The 19,580-nt window shown below is 43.4% G+C and overlaps 1 protein-coding gene across 1 annotated transcript in view; it reads right to left on the bottom strand.

Moving 5' to 3' along the window:
• fbn2a (fibrillin 2a) overlaps positions 1-19,580 on the bottom strand; it is a 222,242-nt gene that overhangs the window by 39,390 nt on the left and 163,272 nt on the right. Inside the window, exons 39-47 of the mRNA XM_071351419.1 lie at positions 15,612-15,737; positions 14,180-14,305; positions 11,410-11,562; positions 10,941-11,012; positions 10,171-10,296; positions 2,980-3,105; positions 2,081-2,206; positions 1,711-1,827; positions 1,342-1,470 (exon numbers count right to left, since the gene is read on the bottom strand). Coding sequence (XP_071207520.1) covers positions 1,342-1,470; positions 1,711-1,827; positions 2,081-2,206; positions 2,980-3,105; positions 10,171-10,296; positions 10,941-11,012; positions 11,410-11,562; positions 14,180-14,305; positions 15,612-15,737 — 1,101 coding nt within the window. The remainder of the gene's footprint in view (positions 1-1,341; positions 1,471-1,710; positions 1,828-2,080; positions 2,207-2,979; positions 3,106-10,170; positions 10,297-10,940; positions 11,013-11,409; positions 11,563-14,179; positions 14,306-15,611; positions 15,738-19,580) is intronic.

Here is a 19,580-nt window from a genome sequence, read left to right as displayed (position 1 = left end):
TAGGACATTTCTTATCCGTAGAGTAGGACAGTTCTTATCCATACAGTAGAGTAGGAACGTTCTTATCCATACAGTAGAGTAGAACGGTTCTTATCCGTAGAGTAGGACAGTTCTTATCCATACAGTAGAGTAGGACCGTTCTTATCCATACAGTAGAGTAGAACGGTTCTTATCCGTACAGAAGAGTAGGACCGTTCTTATCCATACAGTAGAGTAGGACAGTTCTTATCCATACAGTAGAGTAGGACCATTCTTATCCATACAGTAGAGTAGGACAGTTCTTATCCATACAGTAGAGTAGGACAGTTCTTATCCATACAGTAGAGTAGGGCAGTTCTTATCCATACAGTAGAGTAGGACAGTTCTTATCCATACAGTAGAGTAGGGCATTTCTTATCCGTAGAGTAGGACAGTTCTTATCCACACAGTAGAGTAGGACAGTTCTTATCCGTACAGTAGAGTAGGACAGTTCTTATCCATACAGTAGAGTAGGACCATTCTTATCCATACAGTAGAGTAGGACAGTTCTTATCCAAACAGTAGAGTAGAACCGTTCTTATCCATACAGTAGAGTAGGACAGTTCTTATCCATACAGTAGAGTAGGACAGTTCTTATCCAAACAGTAGATTAGGACAGTTCTTATCCACACAGTAGAGTAGGACAGTTCTTATCCATACAGTAGAGTACGACCGTTCTTATCCATACAGTAGAGTAGGACCGTTCTTATCCATACAGTAGAGTAGGACCGTTCTTATCCATACAGTAGAGTAGGACCATTCCTATCCATACAGTAAAGTAGGACAGTTCTTATCCATACAGTAGAGTAGGACAGTTCTTATCCATACAGCTCTGGATAAGAGCGTCTGCTAAATGACTTAAATGTAAATGTAAATGTAATACAGTAGATTAGGACCGTTCTTATCCATACAGTAGAGTAGGACTGTTCTTATCCATACAGTACAGTAGGACCGTTCTTATCCATAAAGTAGAGTAGGACATTTCTTATCCATACAGTAGAGTAGGACATTTCCTATTTCTTATCCACACAGTAGAGTAGGACAGTTCTTACCCATACAGTAGAGTAGGACTGTTCTTATCCATACAGTAGAGTAGGACATTTCCTATTTGTTATCCATACAGTAGAGTAGGACAGTTCTTACCCATACAGTAGAGTAGGACAGTTCTTACCCATACAGTAGAGTAGGACTGTTCTTATCCATACAGTAGAGTAGGACATTTCTCATCCATACCATACAGTAGAGTAGCACCGTTCTCATCCACACAGTAGAGTAGGACATTTCCTATTTCTTATCCATACAGTAGAGTAGGACAGTTCTTACCCATACAATTCTTGGCATCAGAGGTTAGCTTGTAGCCCTCCTCACACAGACATTGGAAGGAGCCCACACTGTTGATACACTGGCCTTTCCTGCACAGCGCGCCAAAGGATGTCTGACACTCGTCAATATCTGCCAACAACAACACAAAACAGCACATCAATACAAGAGCGAATACAAGTTATATTCCAAAAAAAGAGAAGTTGATGCCCTTTAAGTAGCAGTTCTACTTCTAAAGACATTTTTTTAAATGTATTTGTCATAAAGTATTTATTTCAGGGTGTAAAACCTCAAAGGACATGCCTAGAACGGGGGGGGGGGGGGGGGGGGCAGGAAAAACCTTTAGATGAACCAGGGAACAGTGGTGCTCACCCACGCAGTCGTTGTGGTGTGAGAACTCAAACCCGGTATGACACAGACAGTTGAAGGAGCCCACTGTGTTCTTGCAGGTTCCGTTGCGACAAGGCAACCGCTCGCACTCATCAACATCTGGAGACAGACAGAAAACATTTGAATGTTGTAACACTACAAAATATTTCAGTCAATTATCTCAAATGGAGTGTGGAAAGACATGATCTTAAGTAACCAAAAATATCTAAAGGGCAGAAACATTTCAGGGACAACCACAATATTCCAAAAACAGAAGGTGAAAAACGGTCTTTGGAATGGTCTCCATTTGGGATTGATTACATTGGCCTCCGTTGAAAGCGAGAGCCTGAAGTGTTTTCTAGAAAGTTCTCACCCATGCACATCTTGCGGTTGGGCGTAGCCTTGAAGCCGTGGTGGCACCTGCACTCGTAGCCCCCCTGGATGTCCACACACTCGCCATGGCTACACACGTTGGTGATCTCCAGACACTCGTTGCGGTCTTCCCAACGGCAGGAGGAGGAGGAGGAAGAGAGAGAGAGAGAGAGAGAGAGAGAGAGAGAGAGAGAGAGAGAGAGAGAGAGAGAGAGAGAGAGAGAGAGAGAGAGAGAGAGAGAGAGAGAGAGAGAGAGAGAGAGAGAGAGAGAGGGGGGGGAATAAGACCAGGTCAAGACCACAGGGTGCATTAGGTAATCCTCCAGATAAGACCAGGTCAAGACCACAGGGTGCATTAGGTAATCCTCCAGATAAGACCAGGTCAAGACCACAGGGTGCATTAGGTAATCCTCCAGATAAGACCAGGTCAAGACCACAGGGTGCATTAGGTAATCCTCCAGATAAGACCAGGTCAAGACCACAGGGTGCATTAGGTAATCCTCCAGATAAGACCAGGTCAAGACCACAGGGTGCATTAGGTAATCCTCCAGACATGTAGCTTAGTGCTCTTTTACAAGGCAGAGCCCCGGGCCTGCCAAGGATCACACTGGGGCGAGACATTGGGTAAATATGGTGTTGGCGGTCGCTGCCTGTCCACAGTGCATCTGGACTTTTACAGTAAAAAGCTACAGCTGGTCTGATAGGTCACACCAGGACAAAGACACACTGGTGAGAATCACTTTCATTTACATCCCAAATGTGACCCTATTCCCTATGTAGTGCACTACTTTTGACCAGAGACCCATGAGCCCAGGTCAGTGCACATATGTAGGGTATAGAGTACATGAGGGATGTAGCATGTGTGGGATTTGTGAGGAGTGTATGTGTCTGTTGTCTCACCGATGCAGGCTCCTATGGGGGAGAGATTGAAGCCCTCGGAGCATTCACAGCGGTAGCTCCCAGGGCTGTTGATACAGTCAGCGTTCCTCTGGCACAGGTTCTCCCCACTGCTACATTCATCGATGTCTGGAACACACACACACACGCAAGTGCGCAAGCACACACACACATACACACACAGACAGACGCAAGTACGCAAGCACACACACCCAAACACACGCACGCACACAACACAAAACCAGATTAAGATAGCAATTATACAAGTAGCCAGAGCAGCCAGAGCAGCAGGAATGATCAGAGGCAGTTAGATGAACAGAGAGAGAGAGACACAAACACAGATCACAGACAGACAGATCACAGACTGACAGACAGACAGATCACAGACTGACAGACAGACAGATCACAGACATACAGACAGACCACAGACTGACAGACAGATCACAGACTGACAGACAGATCACAGACTGACAGACAGACAGATCACAGACTGACAGACATATCACATACTGACAGACATATCACATACTGACAGACATATCACATACTGACAGACAGACAGACCACAGACTGACATACATATCACAGACTGACAGACAGGTCAGACAGACAAAAATCACAGACAGATTTTATCTTTTACCTTTATTTAACTAGGCAAGTCAGTTAAGAACAAATTCTTATTTTCAATGACGGCCTAGGAACAGTGGACTAACTGCCTTGTTCAGGGGCAGAACGACAGATTTGTACCTTGTCAGCTTGGGGATTCGAACTTGCAACCTTTCGGTTACTAGTCCAACGCTCTAACCACTAGGCTACACTGCCGCAGACAGACAGACAGATCACAGACTGACAGATAGATCAGACAGACAAACATCACAGACAGACAGATCAAAGACAGACAGACAGATCACAGACGAACAGCCAGATCACAGACTGACAAATAGATCAGACAGACAAACAGCCAGACAGATCAAAGACAGTCAGACAGAGAAACAGACTGACAGACAGAGAGAGAGAGAGAAACTGACAGACAGATCACAGACATACAGATATACAGACAGATCACAGACAGACAGACAGAGAGAGATATAGAGAAACTGACAGACAGACAGGCAGACAGACAGACACAGACAGAGACACTGACAGACAGATCAAAGACAGACAGACAGACAGAGAAAGAGAGATATAGAGAAACTGACAGACAGACATACAGAGAGAGAGAGAGAGAAACTGACAGACAGATCAAAGACAGACAGACAAAGTGTGTTTCAAGTCGGAATAAAATTATTGGAACTCTAGGACTGAATTATAGTACTTTCACCTTAATACCTTACAAATGATTGAAGAGGACAAATATAGATTTAAAATCAAAACAGAAAGTGTTGGATTAAAATAGACACGTCTTATATGACTACAGTTACTTTCGAGGGTCATTATTAAGGCTTTCCAGCCTAACCGCCGCTGCAGTTATCCTAAATTAAATAAAGATTGGTGTCAACTAGATTTGTAACGCCAAACTGAAGAAATCCATACGAGAGAAGAATTCGGTCCCCCCCCCCACACACACAAAAATAATCTGGTTGCGTTTAAAATGTCTCTAAAACACCAAAAATACATTTTTCAAAATGATGTGGAAAAGAGAGGCGGTGATGTACGCCATGCTAAACAGTGAAGCAGCAAAATCCAATTATGACCCAGTGCACAAGGCCACGTTCATGCCATTGTTACGCCAGCACTCCTCGGAACGTGTTACATTTGTCAAAGCTTCACGTTCTCACTGAAATACACCTTTATGTCTGATTGGTTTGATTTTACACATTACACATATGCCCCCCCTTTTGCATTTAAACATTTAAACTTATTTAAGTTACTGACTCAAATGAACCCTTTTGAATGACTAGTTTGCCTTTTACCCTCTCCCCATGTCTCCGCACAACCACATCTTTTTCTCTTTGGGGATTTGAAGGCCAACTTCTAGTCCAATAAAGACCTATAATTGGTTTGCTGTGTATTTTTCTGTGGTTAGAGTCTAACCACATGCAGTTAGTGCACAAGAACTCTCCCTCTTGGGGTCACCACACACAAACTGCTCAGACATGAAAAGGGGCGCCTCAGTCGGGCTCCCCTGACTTCCACGGTCGGCAGGTCGACCACATTGTAACCGCGGACCGTTCGGGGGGGTGTTGCCGGGCCGACCAACAGAGCCTAACGCAGATTGACAGTGTATTTGGCCCCGGGGGCTCGGAGTAAAAAAGAGAGAACGAGAAAGACAGAAGACAAATAATTAGAGAGGAGGAGGAGAGGGGGGACACCATTGGGTGTTACACAAATACTGTAATGGGACACAGGTCTGAAATGTTACCTCTATTAACCCCCACTATCATACACACTGCTGGAGAGACATTCTACTGTTAAATCTAGTAAATCCACTATCAAACTGAAAACATATTCAACTCTGGCAGAACCAAAAATGACAACAACATCAAAGTACACGAGGAAAAGAGAAGCACAGCTATAGTCGTACCTGATGTTACAGCAGGTGTTTCTATAGTCGTATCTAACGTTACAGCAGGTGTTTCTATAGTCGTATCTAACGTTACAGCAGGTGTTTCTATAGTCGTACCTGACGTTACAGCAGGTGTTTCTATAGTCGTATCTAACGTTACAGCAGGTGTTTCTATAGTCGTATCTAACGTTACAGCAGGTGTTTCTATAGTCGTATCTAACGTTACAGCAGGTGTTACTATAGTCGTACCTAACGTTACAGCAGGTGTTTCTATAGTCGTACCTGACGTTACAGCAGGTGTTTCTATAGTCGTACCTGAAGTTACAGCAGGTGTTTCTATAGTCGTATCTGACGTTACAGCAGGTGTTTCTATAGTCGTATCTAACGTTACAGCAGGTGTTTCTATAGTCGTACCTGACGTTACAGCAGGTGTTTCTATAGTCGTATCTAACGTTACAGCAGGTGTTTCTATAGTCGTATCTAACGTTACAGCAGGTGTTTCTATAGTCGTATCTGACGTTACAACAGGTGTTTCTATAGTCGTACCTGATGTTACAGCAGGTGTTTCTATAGTCGTATCTAACGTTACAGCAGGTGTTTCTATAGTCGTACCTGACGTTACAGCAGGTGTTTCTATAGTCGTATCTAACGTTACAGCAGGTGTTTCTATAGTCGTATCTAACGTTACAGCAGGTGTTTCTATAGTCGTATCTGACGTTACAGCAGGTGTTTCTATAGTCGTACCTGACGTTACAGCAGGTGTTTCTATAGTCATATCTAACGTTACAGCAGGTGTTTCTATAGTCGTACCTGACGTTACAGCAGGTGTTTCTATAGTCGTACCTGACGTTACAGCAGGTGTTTCTATAGTCGTACCTGACGTTACAGCAGGTGTTTCTATAGTCGTATCTGACGTTACAGCAGGTGTTTCTATAGTCGTATCTAACGTTACAGCAGGTGTTTCTATAGTCGTATCTAACGTTACAGCAGGTGTTTCTATAGTCGTACCTGACGTTACAGCAGGTGTTTCTATAGTCATACCTAACGTTACAGCAGGTGTTTCTATAGTCGTATCTGACGTTACAGCAGGTGTTTCTATAGTCGTATCTAACGTTACAGCAGGTGTTTCTATAGTCGTATCTGACGTTACAGCAGGTGTTTCTATAGTCGTACCTGACGTTACAGCAGGTGTTTCTATAGTCGTATCTAACGTTACAGCAGGTGTTTCTATAGTCGTATCTGACGTTACAGCAGGTGTTTCTATAGTCGTACCTGACGTTACAGCAGGTGTTTCTATAGTCGTATCTAACGTTACAGCAGGTGTTTCTATAGTCGTACCTGACGTTACAGCAGGTGTTTCTATAGTCGTATCTAACGTTACAGCAGGTGTTTCTATAGTCGTACCTGATGTTACAGCAGGTGTTTCTATAGTCGTATCTAACGTTACAGCAGGTGTTTCTATAGTCGTACCTGACGTTACAGCAGGTGTTTCTATAGTCGTACCTGACGTTACAGCAGGTGTTTCTATAGTCGTACCTGACGTTACAGCAGGTGTTTCTATAGTCGTATCTAACGTTACAGCAGGTGTTTCTATAGTCGTACCTAACGTTACAGCAGGTGTTTCTATAGTCGTATCTGACGTTACAGCAGGTGTTTCTATAGTCGTATCTGACGTTACAGCAGGTGTTTCTATAGTCGTATCTAACGTTACAGCAGGTGTTTCTATAGTCGTACCTAACGTTACAGCAGGTGTTTCTATAGTCGTATCTAACGTTACAGCAGGTGTTTCTATAGTCGTATCTAACGTTACAGCAGGTGTTTCTATAGTCGTACCTGACGTTACAGCAGGTGTTTCTATAGTCGTATCTGACGTTACAGCAGGTGTTTCTATAGTCGTATCTGACGTTACAGCAGGTGTTTCTATAGTCGTACCTGACGTTACAGCAGGTGTTTCTATAGTCGTATCTAACGTTACAGCAGGTGTTTCTATAGTCGTACCTGACGTTACAGCAGGTGTTTCTATAGTCGTATCTAACGTTACAGCAGGTGTTTCTATAGTCGTATCTAACGTTACAGCAGGTGTTTCTATAGTCGTATCTAACGTTACAGCAGGTGTTTCTATAGTCGTATCTAACGTTACAGCAGGTGTTTCTATAGTCGTACCTGACGTTACAGCAGGTGTTTCTATAGTCGTACCTGACGTTACAGCAGGTGTTTCTATAGTCGTATCTAACGTTACAGCAGGTGTTTCTATAGTCGTATCTGACGTTACAGCAGGTGTTTCTATAGTCGTATCTAACGTTACAGCAGGTGTTTCTATAGTCGTACCTAACGTTACAGCAGGTGTTTCTATAGTCGTACCTAACGTTACAGCAGGTGTTTCTATAGTCGTACCTGACGTTACAGCAGGTGTTTCTATAGTCATACCTGACGTTACAGCAGGTGTTTCTATAGTCGTATCTGACGTTACAGCAGGTGTTTCTATAGTCGTATCTAACGTTACAGCAGGTGTTTCTATAGTCGTACCTGACGTTACAGCAGGTGTTTCTATAGTCGTACCTGACGTTACAGCAGGTGTTTCTATAGTCGTATCTAACGTTACAGCAGGTGTTTCTATAGTCGTACCTAACGTTACAGCAGGTGTTTCTATAGTCGTACCTGACGTTACAGCAGGTGTTTCTATAGTCGTACCTAACGTTACAGCAGGTGTTTCTATAGTCGTACCTGACGTTACAGCAGGTGTTTCTATAGTCGTACCTAACGTTACAGCAGGTGTTTCTATAGTCGTACCTGACGTTACAGCAGGTGTTTCTATAGTCGTATCTGACGTTACAGCAGGTGTTTCTATAGTCGTATCTGACCTTACAGCAGGTGTTTCTATAGTCGTACCTGACATTACAGCAGGTGTTTCTATAGTCGTATCTAACGTTACAGCAGGTGTTTCTATAGTCGTATCTAACGTTACAGCAGGTGTTTCTATAGTCGTATCTAACGTTACAGCAGGTGTTTCTATAGTCGTACCTGACGTTACAGCAGGTGTTTCTATAGTCGTACCTGATGTTACAGCAGGTGTTTCTATAGTCGTACCTGATGTTACAGCAGGTGTTTCTATAGTCGTATCTAACGTTACAGCAGGTGTTTCTATAGTCGTATCTAACGTTACAACAGGTGTTTCTATAGTCGTACCTAACGTTACAGCAGGTGTTTCTATAGTCGTATCTGACGTTACAGCAGGTGTTTCTATAGTCGTATCTAACGTTACAGCAGGTGTTTCTATAGTCGTATCTAACGTTACAGCAGGTGTTTCTATAGTCGTACCTAACGTTACAGCAGGTGTTTCTATAGTCGTACCTGACGTTACAGCAGGTGTTTCTATAGTCGTATCTAACGTTACAGCAGGTGTTTCTATAGTCGTATCTAACGTTACAGCAGGTGTTTCTATAGTCGTATCTGATGTTACAGCAGGTGTTTCTATAGTCGTATCTGACGTTACAGCAGGTGTTTCTATAGTCGTACCTAACGTTACAGCAGGTGTTTGTATAGTCGTATCTGATGTTACAGCAGGTGTTTCTATAGTCGTACCTGACCTTACAGCAGGTGTTTCTATAGTCGTACCTGACGTTACAGCAGGTGTTTCTATAGTCGTATCTGACGTTACAGCAGGTGTTTCTATAGTCGTACCTGACGTTACAGCAGGTGTTTCTATAGTCGTACCTGATGTTACAGCAGGTGTTTCTATAGTCGTACCTGACCTTACAGCAGGTGTTTCTATAGTCGTATCTAACGTTACAGCAGGTGTTTCTATAGTCGTATCTAACGTTACAGCAGGTGTTACTATAGTCGTATCTAACGTTACAGCAGGTGTTTCTATAGTCGTATCTGACGTTACAGCAGGTGTTTCTATAGTCGTATCTAACGTTACAGCAGGTGTTTCTATAGTCGTATCTAACGTTACAGCAGGTGTTTCTATAGTCGTATCTGACGTTACAGCAGGTGTTTCTATAGTCGTATCTGACGTTACAGCAGGTGTTTCTATAGTCGTACCTGACGTTACAGCAGGTGTTTCTATAGTCGTACCTGACGTTACAGCAGGTGTTACTATAGTCGTATCTGACGTTACAGCAGGTGTTTCTATAGTCGTATCTAACGTTACAGCAGGTGTTTCTATAGTCGTATCTAACGTTACAGCAGGTGTTTCTATAGTCGTATCTAACGTTACAGCAGGTGTTTCTATAGTCGTATCTAACGTTACAGCAGGTGTTTCTATAGTCGTACCTGACGTTACAGCAGGTGTTTCTATAGTCGTACCTGACGTTACAGCAGGTGTATCTATAGTCGTATCTAACGTTACAGCAGGTGTTTCTATAGTCGTACCTGACGTTACAGCAGGTGTTTCTATAGTCGTACCTAACGTTACAGCAGGTGTTTCTATAGTCGTACCTAACGTTACAGCAGGTGTATCTATAGTCGTATCTGACGTTACAGCAGGTGTTTCTATAGTCGTATCTGACGTTACAGCAGGTGTTTCTATAGTCGTACCTGACGTTACAGCAGGTGTTTCTATAGTCGTATCTAACGTTACAGCAGGTGTTTCTTCAGCTATAGTCGTACCTAACTTTAGGGACTGAAATGTCCTTAACGTTACAATCAAAATGAGAAGTAGGGACTGAATGTTTCCTCAACGTTACCTTCACAGATGATCAGCAGGTCGTTGTAGCTGAAGCCGGTGGGACACTCGCAGCGGAAGCTGCCTATCTGGTTGATACAGACCCCGCTAGCACAGATACCTGGAATTTCTCTGCACTCATTAATATCTGAAACAGGAAGCAAACCGAATTTTAACAAATCTGTCATATCTTTACTTAAAGTTTAGTCACACTGTAGATGGTTCTTTGTTGTTGTTTTTTTTACCCGTTTTTCTCCCCAATTTCGTTGGGGAGAAAATGGTAGTTACAGTCTTTTCTCATCGCTGCAACTCCCGTACGGACTCGGGAGAGACGAAGGTCGAGAGCCGTGCGTCCTCCGAAACACAACCCAATCAAACCGCACGGCTTCTTTAACACAATGCCAACTTAACCCGTAAGCCAGCCACACCAATGTATCGGAGGAAACACCGTACACCTGGTGACTGTGTCAGCGTGCACTACGCCCGGCCCGCCACAGGAGTCGCTAGTGCGCGATGGGACAAGGACATCCCTGCCGGCCAAACCCTACCCTAAACCGGACGACGCTGGGCCAATTGTGCGCTGCCCCATGGGTCTCCCGATCGTGGCCAGCTGCGACAGAGCCTAGACTCGAACCCAGAATCTCTAGTGGCACAGCTAGCACAGTGATGCAGTGCCTTAGACCACTGCACCACTCGGGAGACCCCACATAACTTTTTTAGGACCAGAAGTGAATGTGGTTAATGTAAAAAGGATACAAGTTGACTAAGTAGGAGCAGAATAGTATGTCTCACCCACTGCTTTCCCAGTTTCAATATCCAGTTTGAAGCCAGGGATGATGTTTCCACAAAGTGTCTTATAGTCACCTGGAAAGCAAAGCCATTCAAAACACTTTTTACCATGAATAATGCTGTGTGTCTGTCTGTGTCTGAGTCTGAGTCTGAGTCTGAGTCTGAGTGTGTGTCTGTGTGTCTGTGTGTCTGTGTGCCTGTGTGCCTGTGTGTGTGCCTGTGTGTGCGTGTGTGTGTGTCTGTGTGTGTGTGTGTGTCTGTGTGTGTGTGTGTGTGTGTGTGTGTGTGTGTGTGTGTGTGTGTGTGTGTGTGTGTGTGTGTGTGTGTGTGTGTGTGTGTGTGTGTGTGTGTGTGTCTGTGTCTGCGTGTGTGTGTGCCTGTGTGTGTGTGTGTGTGTGTGTGTGTGTGTGTGTGTGTGTGTGTGTGTGTGTGTGTGTGTGTGTGTGTGTACGTGCATGCCTGTGCTACTGACCGGTGCCGGGGGTTGGACAGGCTTCACAGGGCTTGTTCCAGGCCTTGCCCACGTTGTAGGCACAGCAGCAGATCTTGTGGGTGAGGTTGAAGGCCAGCTCGTTCTCACACGTGGTGCCGTTGAAGTTCCTGTAGCACAGGCTCTTTCTCATGTCTGGGTTAAAAACGAAACACGGTGGCACAATCAGTTGAGTAGTAGAAGATTGTGGTTAAGATAGATTTGATTACGGTGGTAATAATGTAACGATGTGCCATATGTGATATGTGGTTGTCTCACCTAGCTATCTATTTATATGAATGCACTGATTGTAAGTCGCTCTGTATAAGAGTGTCTGCTAAATGAATGAAATGTCATGTAATTAAAAAAATTATAATTTGGTCACATTAATTAATGAGTTTATATTTTTGCAGTGTGAGGAATCTGATGGGGGTATATTCCAGACCTGGGTTCAAGTACTCCCTGGCGAAGGCCATGCAGCCGAAACGAGTCACGAGTTTTTAAACTTTGTTTCCATTGTACATGCCATACAAATAAAGGCATTTTAATTAATTATATGAAGAGTGCCTTGGTTCTCCTTTCTTTTTGATGACCAATTTACCCCTTTTATCAAAGAGCCCCTTCTGTCGACCAACATCTACTGTTGTGTACCTTAGCAGCTTCTGTCTACCAACATCTACTGTTGTGTACCTTAGCAGCTTCTGTCTACCAACATCTACTGTTGTGTACCTTAGCAGCTTCTGTCTACCAACATCTACTGTTGTGTACCTTAGCAGCTTCTGTCTACCAACATCTACTGTTGTGTACCTTAGCAGCTTCTGTCTACCAACATCTACTGTTGTGTACCTTAGCAGCTTCTGTCTACCAACATCTACTGTTGTGTACCTTGGCAGCTTCTGTCTACCAACATCTACTGTTGTGTACCTTAGCAGCTTCTGTCTACCAACATCTACTGTTGTGTACCTTAGCAGCTTCTGTCTACCAACATCTACTGTTGTGTACCTTGGCAGCTTCTGTCTACCAACATCTACTGTTGTGTACCTTAGCAGCTTCTGTCTACCAACATCTACTGTTGTGTACCTTGGCAGCTTCTGTCTACCAACATCTACTGTTGTGTACCTTAGCAGCTTCTGTCTACCAACATCTACTGTTGTGTACCTTGGCAGCTTCTGTCTACCAACATCTACTGTTGTGTACCTTAGCAGCTTCTGTCTACCAACATCTACTGTTGTGTACCTTAGCAGCTTCTGTCTACCAACATCTACTGTTGTGTACCTTAGCAGCTTCTGTCTACCAACATCTACTGTTGTGTACCTTGGCAGCTTCTGTCTACCAACATCTACTGTTGTGTACCTTGGCAGCTTCTGTCTACCAACATCTACTGTTGTGTACCTTAGCAGCTTCTGTCTACCAACATCTACTGTTGTGTACCTTGGCAGCTTCTGTCTACCAACATCTACTGTTGTGTACCTTAGCAGCTTCTGTCTACCAACATCTACTGTTGTGTACCTTGGCAGCTTCTGTCTACCAACATCTACTGTTGTGTACCTTAGCAGCTTCTGTCTACCAACATCTACTGTTGTGTACCTTAGCAGCTTCTGTCTACCAACATCTACTGTTGTGTACCTTGGCAGCTTCTGTCTACCAACATCTACTGTTGTGTACCTTAGCAGCTTCTGTCTACCAACATCTACTGTTGTGTACCTTAGTAGCTTCTGTCTACCAACATCTACTGTTGTGTACCTTAGCAGCTTCTGTCTACCAACATCTACTGTTGTGTACCTTGGCAGCTTCTGTCTACCAACATCTACTGTTGTGTACCTTAGCAGCTTCTGTCTACCAACATCTACTGTTGTGTACCTTGGCAGCTTCTGTCTACCAACATCTACTGTTGTGTACCTTAGCAGCTTCTGTCTACCAACATCTACTGTTGTGTACCTTAGCAGCTTCTGTCTACCAACATCTACTGTTGTGTACCTTAGCAGCTTCTGTCTACCAACATCTACTGTTGTGTACCTTAGCAGCTTCTGTCTACCAACATCTACTGTTGTGTACCTTAGCAGCTTCTGTCTACCAACATCTACTGTTGTGTACCTTGGCAGCTTCTGTCTACCAACATCTACTGTTGTGTACCTTGGCAGCTTCTGTCTACCAACATCTACTGTTGTGTACCTTAGCAGCTTCTGTCTACCAACATCTACTGTTGTGTACCTTGGCAGCTTCTGTCTACCAACATCTACTGTTGTGTACCTTAGCAGCTTCTGTCTACCAACATCTACTGTTGTGTACCTTAGCAGCTTCTGTCTACCAACATCTACTGTTGTGTACCTTAGCAGTGCTTCCCTTCCTCCTTTTTTTCTACTCTTTTAAATATTTTTAATACTTTTCTCTAGCCTGCCTGGAAAGCCAGGTGGGCAGGGTTTGACCTTTTGGGACTATTCCAGGAATGCTCAATCAACCACAGGCACAGTGTTTGAAATGATTTCAAATAACATAATAATATACGCCATTTAGCAGACGCTTTTATCCAAAGCGACTTACAGTCATACTTGCATACATTTTACGTATGGGTGGTCCTGGGAATCGAACCCATTATCCGGGTGTTGCAAACCCCATGTCCTACAAACTGAGCCTACAGAAGACCAACAAATAGTATTTAAACCCAGGTCTGGTATGTACAGAACACATGACTGTGAGTCACTTTGGATAAACGTGTCCGCTCATTGAAATACTATATTATTCTTATTTATACGTTGTGTAATGAAGCACTCACCCATGCAGTTGTTGCCTCCGTTGATCTGCATGTAATCCTGTGGACACACACAAGTGTAGTTCCCCAGTGTGTTGTAGCAGATGCCAGGACCACAGATTACAGGATTCACCACACACTCGTCAATGTCTGCAGGGCCACAGAGGTGATCAGTTCACGGTATTGATGAAAAGCATGGTGTCTAATGTTGTGTTTTAGTTATGTTTCTCATAGTTGGTTTTCGTTATATTTTGAGCCTACTATTAGAACGTATGTGGATTTTTTAAAATCGGGTTACACCGTTACGGTATATGATATAAAATACATTTAAAAAATATACCGTAAAACTTCAATTAAACGTTGAGTCTCAAATTGCCGCCTGTCCCTTTTAATAGCACACATTTTTTGAAAATAAACATCTGTTTCAAATAAACACAGGGTCTAAATTAATTGTTTATGAGGTTACCATGAATTACCATGAATTACCATGAATTACCATGAATTGTTTAAAAGGTTTAATGTTTGATTTGTTACATTAAATAATTCAGTAATGAACAATCATCCGTTTTTATCGCCAGTAAGAAACTGCTCGCCATTGGCTGCTAACAGCTGAGAACTGCTCGCCATTGGCTGCTAACAGCTGAGAACTGCTAGCCATTGGCTGCTAACAGCTGAGAACTGCTAACCACTGGCTGCTAACAGCTGAAAACTGCTAGCCATTGGTTGCTAACAGCTGAGAACTGCTAACCATTGGCTGCTAACAGCTGAGAACTGCTAGCCATTGGCTGCTAACAGCTGAGAACTGCTAGTTATTGGTTGCTAACAGCTGAGAACTGCTAACCATTGGCTGCTAACAGCTGAGAACTGCTAACCATTGGCTGCTAACAGCTGAGAACTGCTAACCATTGGCTGCTAACAGCTGAGAACTGCTAGCCATTGGCTGCTAACAGCTGAGAACTGATAGTTAACTGGCAAGCACAAAAACAGTCAACAGACCCCTACAAATCATCCGATCACCCTATTGGGGCGAAAGTAAGAACTGACGAAAAATCCACAGTCCAAGAGGAGAATAATTACTTTGTCAAGAAAAAAGTTTTTAAGACAAAAGAAACGTGACACAAAGTGTAAACGATAACACAGTGCCGGAAATGAAGAAATTGATTAAAATGCAGGAAGTGAATGTTGGAATTTAACAATTAACTATTCAAATTAGAAAAAGCTGTGTGCATTAACGATATAGAAGCATGGCTCAAATAGAAGCCTGTCTAATAAGTGCCTGTTGTGTTTAGTGATTTAAGCAAAAAAAATGCTTTACAGTATGTAAAAAATATACAATAAAAATTAAATAATATAAGCTATACGAAAATTAGCAGTCAGGATGCATTATCACTATTATGGCATGGTGTCTCAACTTCACAGATGATTGAATGGGATGTTAAATGGCATGGTGTCTCACCTTCACAGATGCGACTGTCTATGTTGAGGTAGTAGCCAGGAGGACAGTCACACGAGAAGCTGCCAAACGTGTTGACACAGTTTCCTCCCTGACACAGGCCCGGCAGCTCCAGACACTCATCTATGTCTGGAGGAGAAGATCCACAACAAGATTACAGAATGATCCCAAACATCCCAATGATCCCAAACATCCCAATGATCCCAAACATCCCAATGATCCTAAACATCCCAAACATCCCAATGATCCCAAACATCCCAATGATCCTAAACATCCCAAACATCCCAATGATCCCAAACATCCCAATGATCCCAAACATCCCAAACATCCCAATGATCCTAAAAATCCCAAACATCCCAAACATCCCAATGATCCCAAACATCCCAATGATCCTAAACATCCCAATGATCCTAAACATCCCAATGATCCCAAACATCCCAATGATCCTAAACATCCCAATAATCCCAATGATCCCAAACATCCCAATGATCCCAAACATCCCAATGACCTCAAACATCCCAATAATCCCAATGATCCCAAACATCCCAATGATCCCAAACATCCCAATGACCTCAAACATCACAATGATCCCAAACATCCTGAGATTCCAGAAACATCCCAATAATCCCAAACATCCCAATAATCCCAAACATCCCAAGATTCCAGAAACATCCCAAAAATCCTAGTTTGACATTTGCACAAATCATGTGTCGATGTCAATGGAAGATCTATGCAAAAATGTCAGTTATAGGATTTGAGCCTTGGTTTGGTTTGAGCCTTGGTTTCAACAAAGGTTAGGTTCCAGACTCTTATCAATGGCATCAGAATCAAAGGTTAGGTTCCAGACTCTTATCAATGGCATCAGAATCAAAGGTTAAACTACAGACTCTTATCAATGGAATCAGAATCAAAGGTTAAGTTCCAGACTCTTATCAATGGCATCAGAATCAAAGGTTAAGTTACAGACTCTTATCAATGGAATCAGAATCAAAGGTTAAGTTCCAGACTCTTATCAATGGCATCAGAATCAAAGGTTAAGTTACAGACTCTTATCAATGGCATCAGAATCAAAGGTTAAGTTCCAGACTCTTATCAATGGAATCAGAATCAAAGGTTAAGTTCCAGACTCTTATCAATGGCATCAGAATCAAAGGTTAAGTTCCAGACTCTTATCAATGGAATCAGAATCAAAGGTTAAGTTCCAGACTCTTATCAATGGCATCGAAATCAAAGGTTAAGTTACAGATTCTTATCAATGGAATCAGAATCAAAGGTTAAACTACAGACTCTTATCAATGGAATCAAAATCAAAGGTTTTCGTTTTCTCTACATGATATAGCAACCAAAACTGTATTAAAATTACAAATGCTTGCAAAAGATTGATCATATAGATTTATATTAAAAGAGCTTGTTCTTGAACGCAGCCCGCGACGCGGTTAGCCATTGTGGCTGGGACTGCGGATTGTCCCGGGTTTGTGGCTGTCTAGATCCCTGATGTTTGTTGTTTTCAATTTTCCCTGTGACCTGCCCTGTCTGGAACTGCCAGGAGTAACAGCCTAACATACGTTGCTAGCGACCATGACAAAGACCAAAGCCGGGGGGAGTACCGTTGAGGACAGTGGTGTCTCTCTATCACACGTGAAGGATCTTTTAAATGAACAAAAAGAAACAAGCAGTTGTTACAACAAGAAGATAGTTTGAAGTGTTTTGTCCAAATACTGGTGGATTTAACTAATAAAAGAATGGACGACCTGACCAGAGAGGTCTAGGACCTGAAGAACAATACTGGTGGATTCTACTAATAATAGAATGGACGACCTGACCAGAGAGGTCCAGGACCTGAAGAACAATACTGGTGGATTCTACTAATAAAAGAATGGACGACCTGACCAGAGAGGTCCAGGACCTGAAGAACAATACTGGTGGATTCTACTAATAATAGAATGGACGACCTGACCAGAGAGGTCCAGGACCTGAAGAACAATACTCTCCACTGGGATTCTCTGCCTCTAACCCTATTACAGGGGCTGAGTCACTGGCTTACTGGTGCTCTTTCATGCCGTCCCTAGGAGGGGTGCGTCACTTGAGTGGGTTGAGTTACTGACGTGATCTTCCTGTCTGGGTTGGCGCCCCCCCTTAGTTTGTGCTGTGGTGGAAATCTTTGTGGGCTATACTCGGCCTTGTCTCAGGATTGTAAGTTGGTGGTTGAAGATATCCCTCTAGTGGTGCGGGGGCTGTGCTTTGGCAAAGTGGGTGGGGTTATATCCTTCCTGTTTGGCCCTGTCCGGGGGTATCATCGGATGGGGCCACAGTGTCTCCTGACCCCTCCTGTCTCAGCCTCCAGTATTTATGCTGCAGTAGTTTATGTGTCGGGGGGCTAGGGTCAGTTGGTTATATCTGGAGTACTTCTCCTGTCTTATCCAGTGTCCTGTGTGAATTTATGTATGCTCTCTCTAATTCTCTCCTTCTCTCTTTCTTTCTCTCTCTCGGAGAACCTGAGCCCTAGGATCATACATCAGGACTACCGGGCATGATGACTCCTTGCTGTCCCCAGTCCACCTGGCCTTGCTGCTGTTCCAGTTTCAACTGTTCTGCCTGCGGTTATGGAACCTTTACCTGTCCCAGACCTGCTGTTTTCAACTCTTAATGATCGGCTATGAAAAGCCAACTGACATTTATTCCTGATTATTATTTGACCATGCTTGTCATTTATGAACATTTTGAAAATCTTGGCTCTCTCTAATTCTCTCCTTCTCTCTTTCTTTCTCTCTCTCGGAGGACCTGAGCCCTAGGACCATACGTCAGGACTACCGGGCATGATGACTCCTTGCTGTCCCCAGTCCACCTGGCCTTGCTGCTGTTCCAGTTTCAACTGTTCTGCCTGCGGTTATGGAACCTTTACCTGTCCCAGACCTGCTGCTTTCAACTCTTAATGATCGGCTATGAAAAGCCAACTGACATTTATTCCTGATTATTATTTGACCATGCTTGTCATTTATGAACATTTTGAAAATCTTGGCTCTCTCTAATTCTCTCCTTCTCTCTTTCTTTCTCTCTCTCGGAGGACCTGAGCCCTAGGACCATACGTCAGGACTACCGGGCATGATGACTCCTTGCTGTCCCCAGTCCACCTGGCCTTGCTGCTATTCCAGTTTCAACTGTTCTGCCTGCGGTTATGGAACCCCTACCTGTCCCAGACCTGCTGTTTTCAACTTTTAATGATCGGCTATGAAAAGCCAACTGACATTTATTCCTGATTATTATTTGACCATGCTTGTCACTTATGAACATTTTGAACATCTTGGCCATGTTCTGTTATAATCTCCACCCGGCACAGCCAGAAGAGGACTGGCCACCCCTCATAGCCTGGTTCCTCTCTAGGTTTCGTCCTAGGTTTTGGCCTTTCTAGGGAGTTTTTCCTAGCCACCGTGCTTCTACACCTGCATTGCTTGCTGTTTGGGGTTTTAGGCTGGGTTTCTGTACAGCACTTCAAGATATTAGCTGATGTACGAAGGGCTATATAAAATAAACTTGATTTGATTGATTTGATTTGGTGGATTCTACTAATAAAAGAATGGACGACCTGACCAGAGAGGTCCAGGACCTGAAGAACAATACTGGTGGATTCTACTAATAAAAGAATGGACGACCTGACCAGAGAGGTCCAGGACCTGAAGAACAATACTGGTGGATTCTACTAATAATAGAATGGACGACCTGACCAGAGAGGTCCAGGACCTGAAGAACAATACTGGTGGATTCTACTAATAAAAGAATGGACGACCTGACCAGAGAGGTCCAGGACCTGAAGAACAGTTTGCAGTTCTCCCAGGGTCAGCTCAATGAGTTGAATCAAGAGAACGGCAAGATGACAGCAATCTGTAAGTCATTGAGAGAGGACATCAGTTCTGTGTGTGAATCCATGATAACAATGACAGATAAAATTAGACTCTCAAGAGGGACAATCAAGTC

The sequence above is a fragment of the Salvelinus alpinus genome, chromosome 18 (genome assembly GCF_045679555.1).
Source record: "Salvelinus alpinus chromosome 18, SLU_Salpinus.1, whole genome shotgun sequence".
NCBI classification, from domain to species: domain Eukaryota; kingdom Metazoa; phylum Chordata; class Actinopteri; order Salmoniformes; family Salmonidae; genus Salvelinus; species Salvelinus alpinus.
This window is presented reverse-complemented; position numbering and strand designations above follow the sequence as displayed.